The sequence below is a fragment of the Podarcis cretensis genome (genome assembly GCF_951804945.1).
Source record: "Podarcis cretensis genome assembly, chromosome: 5".
NCBI classification, from domain to species: Eukaryota; Metazoa; Chordata; class Lepidosauria; order Squamata; family Lacertidae; genus Podarcis; species Podarcis cretensis.
The window spans coordinates 20,606,879-20,625,691 of NC_137174.1; the positions used below are offsets into that span (position 1 = coordinate 20,606,879).

The 18,813-nt window shown below is 43.8% G+C and overlaps 1 protein-coding gene across 5 annotated transcripts in view; it reads left to right on the forward strand.

The window, feature by feature from the left end:
• The window catches only part of LOC307215894 (heparan-alpha-glucosaminide N-acetyltransferase-like), a 180,930-nt gene that overhangs the window by 105,328 nt on the left and 56,789 nt on the right, over positions 1-18,813 (forward strand). For all 5 annotated transcript variants that reach the window (XM_079975683.1, XM_079975685.1, XM_079975681.1 and 2 more), the window contains 3 exons: positions 2,185-2,215; positions 5,259-5,419; positions 16,119-16,231. In XM_079975683.1, coding sequence (XP_079831809.1) covers positions 2,185-2,215; positions 5,259-5,419; positions 16,119-16,231 — 305 coding nt within the window. The remainder of the gene's footprint in view (positions 1-2,184; positions 2,216-5,258; positions 5,420-16,118; positions 16,232-18,813) is intronic.

An 18,813-nucleotide genomic window follows, 5' to 3' on the forward strand; every position in this document is an offset into this window, starting at 1 on the left:
AATTGCCTCGCTCTGTATTTTAGCTCAGAAATCAATTGGCGGTACTTCTGAACTGCCATCTTCATAACACAGGCTTTAATTACATGCACAGTTTAATCTGGGAAAACCACACGTCTTTTCCAGTCCTGCTTCAGTCACGAGAGTATTGGTTTGGTGGATCTCCTCTTACAACTTGTCAACGCTCAACAAATGTTTCTTGAAATATTCCTCTGTCCCTGCCAATTGGCACTGGCCCACTGACTCTGTGAAACAAAGTTAGATATATCTTCATCACTTTTGTGTTGTGAAGTTACTGAACAGGGAAAAGAGCATACTAGAAATGAAGGGTCATTCATTTCATATTATGTTGTCCTCACTTACTAATGTGTATGTGGACTGTGGTACAGTGGTACCTCGGGTTACATACACTTCAGGTTACATACGCTTCAGGTTACAGACTCCGCTAACCCAGAAATATTACCTTGGGTTAAGAACTTTGCTTCAGGATGAGAATAGAAATTGTGCAGCAGCGGCGCAGGGGCAGCAGGAGACCCCATTAGCTAAAGTGGTGCTTCAGGTTAAGAACAGTTTCAGGTTAAGAACGGACCTCCAGAACGAATTAAGTTCTTAACCTGAGGTACCACTGTATACACTTGCATGGCCATTCACATGTTACATAAAGTCTGACCAGCTGGAGCTTCCAAGCCAGGCACAATCTACCAGCCATTCATAGTGGCTTGCCAAGTCCTTGACAACTCTTCTGTTTTTGAGGTCCAGGCAGCAAAATTAGAGTTATAAGGCTCTGGATTGCTTGCCATACATTACTGTGTTTGACTTGGTGTGCCATAACCTGGGCAGGGTCTGTGTTTTAAGACATGGGACCCATCTGCACTATACATTTAAAGCAGGATTATATCACTTTGAACAATCACAAGATTTCCCCAAAGACTCTTGGGTTGTTAAGCCTACTGACAGTTGTTAAGAGAACTGCACTTCCCTAAATCCGGTGCTGTTGTGAGGCATTGACCTTCACGGAAATGTTTCTTTGCACATTATTTTGAAAAATGATTAGGCAAATTAAAGATATGAGGAGCAAAGGAGGAAGTTACTATGTGCGGGGACAGAACCTGAAGACATACACTTAAAAATAAGCAACCTGTTTTATTAGCTCTGCCTGGTAAATAGTACCTCCTTCTATAGCAGCAATATATCTCTCAATATCACATTCTGGGAACAATAAGAGGGTGGGAATCACATTTGACCTCTGATTGTGAGGTTCTGACTCATATCTACTAGTGGAATGGTCTCCCTTACCAGGTTGTGGTCTCTCCTTCCTTGGAGGTTTTTAAGTAGAGGTTGGATGACTATCTGTCATGGATGCTTTAGTTGATATTTCTGCATTGCAGGGGGTGGACAAGATGGCCCTTGGGTCCCTCCCAACTCTACAATTCTATTAGAAACAAAATGTTGAGTCAAAAGTACTAAATACGTAAAATAACGGAGTAGATGAACTCTGGTCAGTGAAAGCCCAAAACTTTTTGCTACCTGAATTGGAGACCTTTAAAAATAACAACCAGTTTCTGTACCATTTAATCTTATGTCTCTATCTGTCCACCCCCTCATGGTGCCTCTTGAAACAGGTCTTCATCATGGCAGATGGCAGGGCTAGCCATGACTGGGGTGTGACCCAGCAAGAAAATTATGCTGCTTTTATCTGGGCATTGATCTTGGTTTTCAGTGCTTTGCCATATCTGAATCTGGGTTATACGAGCCAACTCAGCAACACTCTGCTGTGAAAAATCCCCTTGCCCTTTGAAGTAAGAAAATTCAAATTCGGAACTCAGAACAAATGAAAGAAGTAAAGAAAACTTACACAAATATGCTTACTCTGCATAAAAGGTGTGGCATATTTGCCTTATTCAGAAACCAAAAATAATTTGTGTAAGAGTCAGAATATTTTTGCAAGGGTTATTGTGGTAGCAGGAGGCAATCATAATGACTGGAGGATGTGTAAACTTACAAATGCTGTAGTATTTGCAAACAATTCTAGTATGCTTCCAAATGTATTCATAGGGCCATGAGGAGTAGCAAGATGCTGTGTCAGACATCAGATCCATTTTGTTGTTCTTATCTACCACATGAATTGGTAAACTGTATTGTTAAACAATCAGCATTTTAAAATCATTGTTGTGTTTTCATCCATAGGACTGACAGTTGCCGATCTGGTCATGCCCTGGTAAGCTATCAAAAACTGCTCAGCAATATCATTTCTTTCGGCTCTGAAAAATTCTTTGAACTTGTTCACACATGCATGGATATCACTTGGTTATTTTAACCTTAATGCCTTGTAGTTAAATATATGAATGGATTTAAATGACTAGCAGGTTATGTGAAAAGGCCAACTTTCTTACCTTCCTGGTCACCTTAAGGGATTTCGCTTTGCTATTTGCTTTAGTCTCACACTTAGGACTTTGCCAAACTGAACAGTAAGCCCATAATTTACCCAGTATGATCCAGGGATCGTGCCTAAAGCCAAAACCACGTACAATCAAAGCCCATTGGGTTCAGTGACAGGTGGAATTGCCAGTCATTTTTCCTGGAACCCTGCCCTCTTTCCACTTCTTAAAATAATAATATTGCCACACAAAAATAAAACTGAATGCACACAACTTAAATGTGCATAAATTACGAACTTACTGTATTGGCAAAACTATAATTTGACACTCATAATCTGCATAGACCTGACAAGTGATGGAACAGAATCCCTTAACTTCCTCATAACAGCCATTTTCTTGATCAATAACCCACTCAGACTAGTAGCCTTTTTCTAACATGAAAGTTCCTTTTCAAACTATTTTTTCCTGTTCAAATCAGCCTTCAAACTTAACACTGAATAGAATGACAGTATCTTGGTCATGTTTCTTAGGTTAACGGTCAATGTAACCTTACATAATTTTGCTTTCTATTACAGCCAGAGATATATGATGGGCAAATTATTAATACTTCTGAATTCTGTGATTAATAATAACATATAATGTTAGTCTTTGTTCCAAGATGGGTGCATATAGAGCTTTCTCGGCAACACAGATGCAATTAAAAATTCCAAGCGATGCATTCTGTTCCAAGTCAGAGTCTCTGTATCCTAAATCCTAGTAACGACATTCGAGATATTTGAGCTTCCTCTGTGCCATATTTTCCCCATCTGTATCAGTTTGTCAAGGCAAAAGCTATCCAAACAGTCATTCTCTCCAACATCTATATATGACTGTCAAAATACCCTAACTCAGCAAGCATCCTATCAGCAGCATATCCCCTTCCCCATTTTGGTCCAGTCACCAGGGGGGTATTCATTTTTGCTTCAGCAATAAAAAAACAACAACCAAACCCCAACAAATGTAATGGAGTTTATTTAGACCCCCTTGCTTTAAGTAAGCAAGTTTTAAATCTATCGTGTGCATTCCTGTAATGTAAGGTTGATGTTAATGGGTTGTAAAGTGGGTAATAATTTTCTTACTGGCCCCTTCAATCAGATTAGATCATGTTATTGACCATGCTGTTCGTTTTATAACCACAATCATATTGTGGAGGAAGATCTTTGGCAAGTTGCACATTTATAAGTGTCCATTAAGGCAAAGAATGACAGATTTGCACATTTGGCATTTTTTAAAAAAATGTCCTTTCCCTGAAGACTGTTTTCCTCTCCACATCCTGAATTAGCATCTTTACATCCGTCTCAGGTTTTCATGCTGTTCAATAGCTGATTGTTCAGAATACTTATTTTATAAGGCAAAGTTATTAGTCACATTTTAAAAATATATATCCTCTTTGAGCCATTTTGCTTATGTTCATCTTCTTGCTCTTTATTTCCCCTTTCAGTTGAACTGTGTCTTTACTTTTGTTTAGATAATGCTGCCGTATTTGTTTAAATGTTCTCTTAAAATAGCTCCCCTGCACCCCAAATTATATACAATCCTATTCTCTCTGTGACTTCCCTTTTTCATTATATTGAAAATAGTTACCAATTACTTCATTAATTATTTCCATTTCATGTTCACTTCAAAGTAATGGTGTATTTAATTTAATAGTGTATTCAATTATGATTTCAACCATGTTTCAATCTCTATATTGAGGTTTTAGTTTAAACTCAAATAAATTCTCCAATAATTTGTCTAATCAACTTTTAAAGCTATGTAAGCCGGTAGTTATCTCCACATCTTGTAGTACTGAATTCTACCAGTTGGTTTATTAGGAATTTTGTGCCTATTAAACTGCAAACTATTTAAAAAAGAACTTTTAGTTGATTAATCTGTGTTTTGACTGAATTAATTGATTAGATGTAAATCAATTTATAGATTATTTACAACATTTCCTCTGTCCTCTGGGCAGTTTACAAAACTCAGTAATAAAATAAAAAATGCAAGCAAAATAAATTTAAAAGCAATGAAAAACAATAGTACGTAACCAACAATGTAAAAATAAACACAAAGCTAGCATAAATCAATATGGCAAAGTTACCATTCATTAGAACTAAATGCAACCTTTGTTCTTTGTATGTGCAAACTTGTATTGGTTTTATAACTAGTTTACAATAAAACCATTACCACGCACCAAAACCTGTCCCTTTATTTTGGACACATCAGCTGCTCCCATCTATTCACTCCACAGCTCTCAAAAACAGACTTCTTCTCTTTATACATGATTGGTTTAGACCTAGTCTTCTGCCATCATCTCTGATTTGGCCCTTTGCCATTCCTGATATTAAAAGTAAATTTAAAAGAATGACTCTCCAACTGATGAATGTTGGGTTACTGGTTGCTGAAATGGATATACCCAAGGAAGACTAGTTGGAACAGTTCTTTCACTGAATCCTTTGCCCTAATACTGACTTTCTCTTGCATAAAGAGCAGGAGGCTGCTAGCATGTTACTATAGCTCCCAAACTCTAGGAGACAATCTAAGGGCATTTCCAAAAGGGCCATTTCCTCTACCACAGCCCTCTTAGCCAACAAGGCAAGCTGCTTTTAAATCTGAGTTGTAGTTTGTCTCATTTACTAGGAAAGGTGGTTTCTTTTCTAGAAAATAATTTTATTTACTTCAGGAACACTCATTTGGGAAGTGTGAGATGAAAATATATCCCCAAACAAATGCCCATTCATCCTTACCTTCCTTGTCAATGGAGATTTTACTTAGACGAATGGAGTCCAATAGATTTGAATCAAAAGGAAAATCAATGAATGTATGGTTGGTGTTGGGTTGTTGACAAATCCTTGATGTTTATAGGTTTGTTTTCATCATTGGCACATCAGTAGCACTGGCTTTCCATGTGATGATGAAAAGAGGAGTGAGCCGTATCCAGCTCTTGCGTAAATTGACCTGGAGGACTGTGATCTTACTCTTGATGGGACTCTGCTTCCTTAACTATGGACCAAGAGATGGTCCATGTAAGTATAATTGCCTTTCGGTCGTTAGTGTTTTTATCATACAATCACGTACAATATCCACACTTATCTTTCCTCCGTGCTTTCCAGGCATGGCTTGTGCTTTAAATCTCTATGGCCAAGTGCCCCCTGCTCCCCCCTTTTTTTGCTGTGGGGCATTGCTGGCCCTGCCCCCAGTGTCTCTGTGCAGTTCTGGGATATTCTGTCCAGTTCTGGTTGCTGCAATTTAAGAAGGATATTGACAAGCTGCAACATGTGCAGACGAGAGCCACCAAGATGATAAGAGTCTGGAAACCAAACCTTATAAGGAATGGTTGAGGGAACTGGGTACGTTTAGCCTGGAAAAGAGGAGACAGAGAGGAGATATCCATCTTCAAATATCTGAAGGAGTGATACACGAAGGATGGTACATGCTTGATTTCTGCTGCTCCAGAGGGTGGGACCCGAACCAATGGCTTCAAGTTACAATAAAGAAGATTCCAACTAAACACCAGGAAGAACTTTCTGACAATAGGTGATGCTTTGCAATGGAACGGACTCCCTCAGGAAGTTTTGGAGACTCTGTTTCATTGGAGGTTTTTAAGCAGAGGTTGGATGGTCATGGATGATTTAGTTGAGATTCCTGCATTTCGCGGGGTGTGTGTGTGTGTGTGTGTGTGTGTGTGTGGACTAAATGACCTCTACAATCCTATGATGCCTGCTCCCTCCCCAATCTTCTTGTGTTTAGAGAGAAGGTTTATGGGGCCTCATGAGCACATATGACTGAGTTCCTCATAGCAAGGAGACTTGTAACATGTTTGCAACCCACTTCAGATCGTCCTGCTCAGAAGGGGAAAGTGAAGAGCCTCCATGTGGCCTTTTGAATTCACGAATAGGACTATTATTTTCCCCAATGGTGCATTATTATCTCCATCTGCAGACAGAAGATCTAGGCTTTAAAAATAACAAATGGTTAAAACCATTTATTGAGTGGGGGACCCTACTATGCTTTCTAAAAAGAAGTCCCTGGTGGTTTTTTTTTTTTTTTTGGCCTTTTGAGCAATAGTTGCTATAGTTTTATTTGCTTGTTTTGCTAAATACACAACAGTCTGCAACAGCAAATTACAACTTTGCATTCACCAGCAGAACATATCTAGTTATTGCCTATTAAAGTCCCAGCAGCTGGTGCTGGGCATGTCAACTGTTAACACTTTTCTGCTTTCAGCAAAAATGGCTTGCTAATTTAGTTTGGCAAAACAGAGAGGTACTTTTAGTGACAATAATCTGATCTGGAGACTTTTAGAAACAACAATTACCAGACCGGAGGTGTCTCATTTCTGCTGCCCCCAATGGCAAATCCTGTAAGCACTGGAAGTATTTGGGAAAGGCAGCAACAGTCATGGTGGCATAACACCCTGTGTGGATCATTTATTTATCAGAATGCTTTCTCCTCCCTCCCTCCCTCCCTCCCTCTCTCTTTTGGCTGTTACATGCAGCATCCATTTTCCAGCAGAAACCAAAGACAGCTCTTTTATAATAATAATAATAATAATAATAATAATAATAATAATTTATTATTTATACCCCGCCCATCTGGCTGGGCCTCCCCAGCCACTCTGGGCGGCTTCCATAAAAAGCAAAAATACAATAAAATATCACACGTTAAAAACTTCCCTGAACAGGGCTGCCTTAAGATGTCTTCTGAATGTCAGGTAGTTGTTAATCGCTTTGACATCTGCTGGAAGGGCGTTCCACAGGGCGGGCGCCACTACCGAGAAGGCCCTCTGCCTGGTTCCCTGTAGCTTTACTTCTCGCAGTGAGGGAACCGCCAGAAGGCCCTCGGCGCTAGACCTCAGCGTCCGGGCAGAATGATGGGGGTGGAGACGCTCCTTCAGGTATACTGGACCGAGGCCGTTTAGGGCTTTAAAGGTCAGCACCAACACTTTGAATTGTGCTCGGAAACGTACTGGGAGCCAATGTAGGTCTTTCAAGACCGGTGTTATATGGTCTCGGCGGCCGCTCCCAGTCACCAGTCTAGCTGCCGCATTCTGGATTAGTTGTAGTTTCCGAGTCACCTTCAAAGGTAGCCCCACGTAGAGTGCATTGCAGTAGTCCAAGCGGGAGATAACCAGAGCATGCACCACTCTGGCGAGACAGTCCACAGGCAGATAGGGTCTCAGCCTACGTACCAGATGGAGCTGGTAAACAGCTGCCCTGGACACAGATTTGATCTGTGCCTCCATGGACAGCTGTGAGTCCAAAATGACTCCCAGGCTGCGCACCTGGTCCTTCAGGGGCACAGTTACCCCATTCAGGACCAGGGAATTCTCCACACCTGCCCGCCCCCTGTCCCCCAAAAACAGCACTTCTGTCTTGTCAGGATTCAACCTCAATCTGTTAGCCGCCATCCATCCTCCAACCGTCTCCAGACACTCACACAGGACCTCCACCGCCTTCACTGGTTCTGATTTAAAGGAGAGGTAGAGCTGGGTATCATCCGCATACTGATGAACACCCAGCCCAAACCTCCTGATGATCTCTCCCAGCGGCTGCATGTAAATGTTGAAAAGCATGGGGGAGAGGACAGAACCCTGAGGCACCCCACAAGTGAGAGCCCAGGGGTCTGAACACTCATCCCCCACCACCACTTTCTGAACACGGCCCAGGAGGAAGGAGCGGAACCACTGTATGACAGTGCCCCTAGCTCCCAGCCCCTCAAGACGGTCCAGAAGGATGTTATGGTCGATGGTATCAAACGCCGCTGAGAGATCCAGCAGAACTAGGAAACAGCTCTCACCTTTGTCCCTAGCCCGCCGAAGATCATCAACCAGTGCGACCAAGGCAGTTTCAGTCCCATGATGAGGCCTGAATCCCGACTGGAAGGGATCCAAATGGTCCGCTTCTTCCAGGCGTGCCTGGAGTTGTTCGGCCACCGCTCGCTCAATCACCTTGCCCAAGAATGGAAGATTTGAAACTGGGCGATAGTTGGCCATCGTGGCCGCATCTAAAGATGGTTTTTTAAGAAGCGGTTTAATAACCGCCTCTTTCAGCGGGTCTGGGAAGGCTCCCTCACGGAGGGAAGCATTCACCACCCCACGAAGCCCATCGCCCAGTCCTTCCCGGCTAGCTTTTATAAGCCAGGATGGGCAAGGATCCAGGAGACAGGTGGTTGGCTTCACTCGTCCAAGCAGCCTGTCCACATCCTCGGAGGTAACAGATTGGAATTGATCCCACTCAACTTGACTAGACAGAACTCTAGCACTCTCCCGCCCCGGCCCTGCTCCCACGGTGGAGTCTACTTCTTCCCGAATCTGAGCGATTTTATCTGCAAAAAACTTTGCAAAATCATTGCAGGAGAACATGTGGCCCGTACTGGGCCCCGATGTTGCAGGTGGTTCCACTAAATTGTGAACCACCTGAAAAAGTCTCCTGCTGCTGTTTTCTGCAGATGCAATAGAGGCGGTGAAGAAATTCTTCTTCGCCGTCGCTATCGCCACTTGGTAGGCTCGACGTTGAGCTCTAACCTGTGTCCGGTCAGATTCGGAATGAGTTATCCGCCACCGGCGCTCTAGCCGTCTCAACGATTGTTTCATTGCCCTCAGATCCGTGGAAAACCACGGGGCTGTCCGGGCTCCATGCAATCGGAGAGGGCGCTTCGGAGCCAAACAGTCAATAGCCCTGGTTAACTCCACATTCCAGCGGGCCACCAGGGAATCGGCTGAAAGGCCATCAACATGGGATAAAGCATCCCCTACCACTCTCTGGAAACCATTTGGATCCATTAAGTGGCGGGGGCGGACCATCCGAATTGGTCCCACCTCCCTGCAGAGGGGATGGGTCGCAGAGAAGTCCAGTTGCACCAGGAAGTGATCTGACCATGGCACTTCTTTCGTTTCGCTTTTACTTAGTGTCAGATCACCAACATCCATAGAGGTAAACACCAGGTCCAAGGCATGTCCGCGACTATGGGTTGGGCCAGACTTATTCAGGGACAGCCCCATGGAGGCCATGCTTTCCACGAAGTCCCGAGCAGCCCCTTGTAAGGTCGTGTCGGCATGGATGTTAAAATCCCCTAGGACGACCAAGCTAGGTGTCTCCAGGAGAACATCCGCCACGACCTGAAGCAGCTCGGGCAGGGAATCCTTGGTGCAGCGGGGAGGTCGGTACACCAAAAGGAATCCTGTACTGCCCCTATTGCCCAACTTCCAGAACATGCACTCGGAAAACTGGGTCTTCCCAATAGGACGCCTGGTGCAAACTAATGACTTCCTAAAAATCACTGCAACCCCCCCTCCCCGCCCACATGACCTGGGTTGCTGTGCGTAAGAGAAACCTGGTGGACAAGCAGCGGCAAGGACAGGCCCATCTGCTTCATCCAACCAAGTCTCTGTTACACATGCCAGGTCAAGTCCTCCATCCATGATCAAGTCATGGATGGCAGTAGTCTTATGAATCATTGACCTGGCATTGCACAGCAGCACCTTCAGGTCATGTGGGTATCCCTTGCTGATTCTAGTATCCATCCGGTCAGGACCAGACCCGGAGGCAGGGATAGTCCTCAGACAACGATTAAACCTGCCTCCTCTGTAATGACATGGTCTGGTCTTAGCGTAACTCCTCCTCCTACCCGTGATCACTGAGATCGGTTGTCCCAGTGCATCCCCCCCTGTGGAACATGCCCCAGCCATTTTGTGGGCTGGGGCCCACTCCCCGGCAGCCCTGAACCCTCCCCCTAAGAACAAAATAACACCTTAAACAAACAAAACCAATAAAACAATACAAACAAAAAATGTAAAAATTACAAAACATCAAAAAAATAATTAAAAAATAATAATCCCCAAACCCAACCAAACATCCATCCCACCCCCACCCCCCACATGTAAAATTTTTTTTAAAAACATTTTAAAAACACTTTGCGCCTCCGGCAGTAACAACAACTGTCCTAGTGAGGCCTGTCAGGCCCCGCCCTGGGCCAGGTGGTAAGTGGCAGGAAGGAGCAGGACCCTCAGGCACTCAGGGGAGTCCTCCTGGGCAGCAGGCAGCAAGCAGCAAGCAGTCCTTGTGAGGCTTCAGGCCCCGCCCCAGGCCAGATGGTAAGTGGCAAGAGCAGGGCCCTCAAGCACTCACTCAGGGGAGTCCTCCTGGGCAGCAGGCAGCAAGCAGCAAGCAGTCCTTGTGAGGCTTCAGGCCCCACCCCAGGCCAGATGGTAAGTGGCAAGAGCAGGGCCCTCAAGCACTCACTCAGGGGAGTCCTCCTGGGCAGCAGGCAGCAAGCAGCAAGCAGTCCTTGTGAGGCTTCAGGCCCCACCCCAGGCCAGATGGTAAGTGGCAAGAGCAGGGCCCTCAAGCACTCACTCAGGGGAGTCCTCCTGGGCAGCAGGCAGCAAGCAGCAAGCAGTCCTTGTGAGGCTTCAGGCCCCGCCCCAGGCCAGATGGTAAGTGGCAAGAGCAGGGCCCTCAAGCACTCACTCAGGGGAGTCCTCCTGGGCAGCAGGCAGCAAGCAGCAAGCAGTCCTTGTGAGGCTTCAGGCCCCACCCCAGGCCAGATGGTAAGTGGCAAGAGCAGGGCCCTCAAGCACTCACTCAGGGGAGTCCTCCTGGGCAGCAGGCAGCAAGCAGCAAGCAGTCCTTGTGAGGCTTCAGGCCCCGCCCCAGGCCAGATGGTAAGTGGCAAGAGCAGGGCCCTCAGGCACTCACTCAGGGGAGTCCTCCTGGGCAGCCCAAGGGAAGGGAGAGAAATGAGAAGGAACTAAGAACTTGGCACTTAGATTAGATATGTTTGTGACTTTTTTATTTTTATTTTTTTGCAAATCTCTGCACTTCAGTACTGCAGGATAGCCAGTTCCAAGTGCTGAGTACTTATGGAGCCATTGTGGTATCAGCTTTCAAATCCGATCTCCACCCCCGAAATGCATTATGTTCTTGACAGTTGCCCTTTTAAATCCACAGTGCAGTGCAGTTGGGGTCACACATATTTCTTCCTAACCACGAGTTTCTGCTTTCTTTAAAGGAAGAGCTTAATAATGGAAGCCTTAATAAAGTTCTGTATTTGCAGGATTCTGAAGCTGGATAGATGTATGGTTTCCTCTGTAGAGGACGGCACTGTGGGAGGGTGGTACTGTATTCAGATAGGTTTTCTTCAGAGTGTTGGCATCCATCTGTCTTGGGAGGAGCGCGCCTCTGTATAGCAGGGCAGGATATAAGAGACAATGGCTGTCTTAAAACCCCCAGTCCAACTCAAAATATTCAATTAAATATATTTTCCTTCAGCTTCTAGCATAGACATTTCATCCATAGCAATGCTAACTGCAATGCTTCTTCTTCTTCTTCTTCATCATCATCATCCTTGCGTTCCTTTTACAGGATTTACAGAGCAAACTCAGGCCTGTTTGCTTAGAAGTACTACGGTGTTTAGAGGACTATGTTTCCCAAAGGTGTGCAGAAGACTATAACGAAAGTCACTCCCATTGCTCTAAAAAGCACCCTACTTCAATAAGATTATCAACAGCTGACAGTCCTAAACCTAAAAGAAGCTTTAGTCTAGTGAATAAGATTAGGAAAGGGACGTGAATAATTTCTGGCAGAACAAACAACGTTGAACATCACCTTAAGTAGAGTATAAATGGACTGCATTTCTGAAATGTAAAAGTATTTGGGCATACCAGCAGGTTCCAGTGTTAAAAAGAATTTACTGTAGCTAACAATGAATTCAGTGTTTGAGAAAGATACTTGGGCCTGGGAAAGTTTTGTCTGCTTGCAGTTTTAGCAGAGGACACTAATGGGTTTGAGACAGCATTGAGACAGCATTTAAAAGGGTGTTTGGATGAATACCTTGCCTTATGATTTGTGTTGCCAAGGAAACAGGGTGTGGAATTGCCTCCATCAGACCCTAGGCCTTATTCCATCTGAATAGGGCCTAGGGTTTGATGTATCCACATCTCAGTTTCTTACCTGTAAAATTCATGTCATTGTGACTTACTTCAAAGGGATAATGGATTGTACAGCATATCCTCCAAGTGCCCCTATTGTTCAGTCACAGTCCTGGAATTATGAAAGCTGTCCTGGCTTCTGATTTGATCCTGGAATGTCCCTATTTCCCCTGCCACTGCTGCCACTGCTGAGGTCGAGGAGGAGGATGAGCTGGCCCTTGTCCCAAGAAACGGTGGTGATGGCAGTGGTGTCTGCTAGGGCGTATCCCATTGCCTCTCCGTGGCCATCACTAACTAGCCTTCTCCCTTGGGCAGTTTGCAGCAATTGCTGGGGAGCAATTCAGGAGAAAAGGCTGCTCAGACCCAGCTCTGCGTGATATGTTGGCCGTGAGGTGCAGGCAGAGGGCAGGGCTGCCCCAGGTGGGAAGAAAGAGGAAATGGAGCGCAGCGCAAGGAGTCTTGATTTATTATTATTATTTTAAAAAAGCTTTGTGCATCTGCGTCTAATCTTGCCCCTTCTTCTGACAGAAAAGTCTCTGTGGGGGACAATGACCAAAAAATTGGGGGGGGCAGTTGATGAAGGCCAGTTGGAGGGGAGTGAGAAATGTCCCTATTTTCATCTGAGGAATGTTGGAGGGTATGCTATAGTACTTAAAATAATTTGAAAGCAGCGAAAACATTAGTAAAGAAAAACATTTAACAGTTAAGAATTTGCAGGATAAGCTTTATTATATGCTCCAGATATTGCTATTTATGCTAGACAACAAGGCAGCTACCCCTGCAGTAGCATAATTTGCCTTCACCTGAGCCAAATTCAGAATTTTAAGCGTGAGCAACAGGAAAATAATCTTAAGTGTAGGAAGTTTCTCTTTTGAAAAACTTTGCATCTGAGCCCTACAGATCTAGAATTATGAATTTTAAGCCTCCATATTATATTTTATTATCTTCCTGATCCACTACCTCCCTTTTTCATTGGCTTTTGTGCTCAGATGTGTTTTGTACCGAGACTCCAAAAGAAATCTTGGAAATAATTGAACCAATTCATATGGCTGATTGTGTCTCATATTCAAATATGGAATGAAGAGAGGAAATGTAATAAAAGATTATATTTAATACCAGTACCTTAGTCTATGCCTGGCTGATTGGCATGATGCAAATTTTATCATACCTGACTATTTTAGGGTTCTGAAAATACAAAAATATAATAATTTAATAAATAACTAAATGTGATTGAAAATGAGCTAAATGATACGTTGCGAATTTGTGACTTGAGTTTTCAGTATCTGCCAGCTGGCTTTGTAGTTTCCCAAGAGTAATGTGAAGGGTTTCTACCATGTATCATATGATCAAAAAACCTAATACTAACCCAATCACACCCCAGTACAATCTAACATTTTTTCATAATGTGATGGAAAACGGGTAATATTATACCACACTTTTCCATTATCTGAATCAGAATGGACTTTCTCAGCAACGTTTCAGTTCTAGCATTCTTTACACTCATCCCATTAGTCAAAGGGTCTTTGGTTGCCCACCCCCATTCATGCCAACATTTGTGTGTTTGAAAGGCAAGACAGGATTATATATTTAGCAACACAGCGATTTCATATATATATATATATATATATATATATATATGCAATTTCAGTCCTCTCTGAAATGATTCCACACAAATACCTGTGAGAGCATAAAAGTTAGAAAAAGATTGGTATGTCTAGAAGGCTGTGGGAAACCAGCAAGCAGGGTGGGAGCACAACAGCCCTCTCCTCTTCTGTGGTTTCCAGCAACTGGTATTCAGAACTGTTGCTACCTCCAACTGTGGCAGCAAAGCATAGTCACTGTGGCTAGCAGTCATCAATAGTCGTGTCATAGCTAGTAGCCTTTGAAGGAGGAACACCTTCATATCAAAAGGTCAAAATTATAAATCTCCTCATTCCAGCACTAGCAAGCCAAGCTACATCCAGGACAAAATGTCAGGACTGTGCAGACTCTGTTATCTTTTCACAATTGAGTAAGGCTTAGCTGCAGGGCTAAGAGGAGCTGCTAGCAATAGTTCGCTAAATTTACAGAATGCCAAGATTTGCTAGTATCTTATAGTGAGCTAGCCTATTGGTCTGTCAGTCCCAATATGGTCTATCCTGAGTGGCAGTATCTCTCCAGAGTTTCAGGCTCAGAGATTTTTTTCCAGCCCCATTGGGGGCAGCCAGTGTAAAGCCCTCCAGAAGTTGTTAGACTATAGTTCCCATCATCCCCAGCCGGGAGCCCCATCATCCCGGCTAGTGTTGAGTCCAGCAACATATGGAAGTCACCACATTGGCAACCCCTGATGTAAATAATCAGATAAGTCTCCAGTGCTTACTCACCACAAGGAAAATGGACTGTAAAATACTGCCCCCTACTCCAAAATATCCTACAGCTTGAAATGGAGAGCATAAAACAAAATGATTGCCTTAGACAAATGACATTCCCATAAAATTTGACTTTAGTTCCTTGTCCTTTTGTTCGGAATGGCCAAGTTCCGCCTCCTTGAGAGCAAATGAGAAAGCCAAGCACTCTTCAGCAGCCTCCTCTTCTGTCTTTGTCCCCTTTGTGCTTGCACAACAAAAGAGCAGTACATTAAGAATAAATGGCAGTAATGGACTGATGGGAATACTTCCCCTTTAAGTGGACAGCACAAGCTGGATGGAGCCCAGAGCTTTAAAAGTATGAAACCTGCTGATTAATCCTCAGATTCACAATTGTAAATGTAAGCACTTTAAGTTGCTGGGTGGCTTTGTGGAAAGGACAGTATTTTAGAATAGAGAACAGACAGCTTGATTGGGAGAGAGTTGAGACATATCTGAAACTGTCAGAAATTGTCAAAATGTCTGGGCACCTCTAAGGAGACTAGCTAACTTTCATCTCTTGGTAGTGGTGGGCTGACAGGGAGGCAAAGACATTGATGCGCACGGGCGCAATGAAGGTTGCATAGAGGAACTTTCTCCAAATGTTCTGTAGTTCATTGAGCGCATTTTCAAAGTGAGGCTGTTGATGTGAACAGCTATACCCAATTCCAGACCCTTTTTTTTTTTGCAATCCAGGATCCAGGGGTTCTGCTGTTCTTGGCTGGAGGCGACACTGGGGAGTTGAGTTGAAGCCTGATGTGCAATAGGCTCAGAATGCTACTTCAAAGAGTTGGTCAATGAAAGGCAAAAGGTCAGCTCCTAGGATCTATGGTGAATCTAGAATAGCCTTCACCATCCTAGTGCCCTCCGGAAATTTTAAAATGCCACTCCCACTAGCCTCAGTCAACATGATAGCTCAGTTGGTGGAGCATGAGACTCCTTAATATCAGGGTCGTGGGTTCGAGCCCACGTTGGGCAAAAGATTCCTGCATTGCAGGGGTTGGACTAGATGACCCTTGCTGTCCTGTCCAACCCCACAGTTCTATGACTCTATGACTGTTCTGGCTGGGACTGATGTGAGTGGTAGTCCAAAACATCTGGAGGGCACCAGGATGGTGCATACTGATCTAGAAGTCTCATACTGCCTGTCAACTGCAAAGGCTATTCTTGCACCCATGTATTCTTTACTATGCCTGAAGAGGCTTCTGGGACCTGAATGCACACAATTACTGGACTCCAAGCCTTAATCCATAAGTTTCTTGGTATTGGAACCAAATCCTTGATGCATCTGATTACTCAGTAATTTTGGGCCAAATAGAAAAATATGTAACATGCATGATTGCAAATCATGTACTGGAATTTTTTTCTCAGATTAGGTATTATATGTAACATTCTGCTTTGTACTTACAGTGTCGTGGAGCTGGGCAAGGATTCCAGGTGTTCTGCAGCGTCTTGGATTTACTTACTTCATTTTGGCTTTGATGGAGACCTTCTTTTGCTTAAAAGACCTTGGCAGATATCAGGTGAGATGCAATGGGACTGACCTTGGAAAAACATACCCTTGCTCACTTTTTAGGCCCCAACAGATCCATTTGGTAGTATGTGTGTGGCATCCAGCTAGCCTCATGTTATTGGTGTCTTATATTTTACCAGTTTCCAGGACTGCTGACTTTCTTACCTATAATCTCACTCTCTGGCACCACTAAATTTCAATCAGAAATAATCTCGATTGTCCCTTTACTTGGCTACACTGTAACCAATGCCCTTGCTTACTCTCCTTTCTTGGGAGGTATATTGTGCTCAAAGGTTTCACAAACTGAATCTCCACACAAGTTTTACAAGTAAGATAAATACCATTCTCACAATAGCTTAAAAACAGGATACCATCATCATCATTATTAAATTACTGCAGCCTTGTTGATGCCCTTGCATTGAGTCAGTCACGTTTTCAGCAGAAGCAGTACACTGGTAGCACAGTAAGTAAGATACCAGGCCTTGGCTACTGTTGGGTTCCCTGCCCCTTATAAGAGTCTGGTATTTAGTAGGTTTTCAAATTAAATACTTACCTAATTAATATGCACCTATCCACTGCATCAAAAGCAAATGGATAATGCATCAACAAATTTGGTAGCAGAGAAACATTAAAGGTGTAATTTTGAAAAATGTTGAAAGAGAGAGACTTCACATTAATCCCAACAACACTATAATGCAAGTATATTATTGTTATTATTATTTATTCAATTCATATACCCACTGGAGGAGGAATGGGAGTGCGGAGGGAACGGACCGCCCCTGGCACCACTATTCCAGTAAGGTGCCATCACGGTGGCCTTCCCTGGACATGTGCTGCGCACCCCCTGCTCGCCGGGCATCATGCCCCCAGATGCACACCACGCCCTCTGCGGGCAGTGTGCCATGCCACCGGGATGCATGTCATGCCCCTGAGGGGGCACCAGCCACACCCCCACCTGCTCTCTGCCCCTGGTAGCAGAGCATGCAGCTTTTGCCACGGCATATACCACCCTTTACCAGAAGATTCTAGGATGGTGTACAACATTAAAAACACATTATAGAACATCAGTGATAAAAACATAATAAAAAACATAATGACAGACAGCCCAATAGTAAAATAATCATCGTAGTGACATTCCACTCCCCCACACTTTCACATGCCATAGATTACTTAATGGCCATAGGCCTGGGTAAAGAGGAATACTTCTGCTTGGCACCTGTAGGCATGTAGTGATGGCACCAGGTGAGCTTCTCTGGGGGGAGCATTCCGTAATCAGGGAGCCACCACAGAAAAGGCCTGTTCTCTTGTATACCACCCACCCACCCACCCACCCACCCACACCCTACTGAAGCTGTTTTCCTTAGGAAAAACACATCAAGATTTTATTACATGCACCTTCTATCAAGGTTTTCTTGTGTACATGTTTGGGTTTCACAGGTTGAAGACAGAAGTAACATGTTAAGACGAGTGAGGCCACTTTGAAAGCACCCTCACTATGTTCAGTAGAAACAGACATTTTCTTTCCCGGGATGAGCTCTGCATATTTTCAGTGCAGTTCAGTGTGAAGAATTACTAGGAGAAAATGGAAGGAATGTATTGGCTAGCACCTTCTGCATTACCAACTCACACAGCCCAATCCAATAGCTGTTTTTGCAAATTCCATTCAATAAAGGTGAATAATGAACATACAATATGCATTTTATTTTAAATATATATATTTAAAATGGATAGCTTGCCCGGAGACTGAGGGGAGGAGCTAAACCAGTGTTTGACTTTCTGGTATTGTGCTTATGTGTATGTAAGGCAAATCAGAAATCTGGAATTGCACTGGGGGTGCAGGGCCATTTGTGATGTTTTGTTTCTGTCTTCACCCTCTAAAAAAAGGGGATGCTTCCATTGGCTTCCAGTCTGACAAGATCAAGACATAAATTAGAGGGAATGTTACAAATAATATTTCTTCATTGGCAAGCAAGTGAACTGAGTGACCTCATTCCTCCCTCCCTCCCTCCATTTCCTTTTATCTCTGACTTGGACGATCCTGTTTTAAATTTGGTTTAAATACGTATTTATAGACCAGACTCTAGTGTCTTCTCCTAGTGATAATGATCAGCTAATAATGATAAATACTTTGCTGATGAGCTAAGTATGTAATTACACAACAGGCTGCAGTCACTCAATAGAGCTTTTACAAGCTGCTGGGTAACTGTCTTTTAATAACTGCCTACATATATGTTTGCATTAGAGATGGCAACGGGTGTCGTGGCACAGGCTCCAAATTAAAACGATGCGTGCATTAACGTGGGGTAGATTTTATCCTTCCTGTTTTATTTGATGCTTCTTGGATCAGATGCTTGCACAAGAACCCTCAGGAGCCACCTTTGAAAACCTGGCACCAAAGGCACACACTTAAAGATGGCTGTTCTCTTGCACATTCATGTTTGAAAAGATGCCTTCCAGTCCCATTTCATGCACAGACCAGACATCTCTCAGCATTTAGCAGGGGAAAGGGCTCCTTGGAAGTGAGCATCAAAGCAACACTTCAGTAGTCCTAGCAGTTTTCCTGCGCATATATATATATATATATATATATAT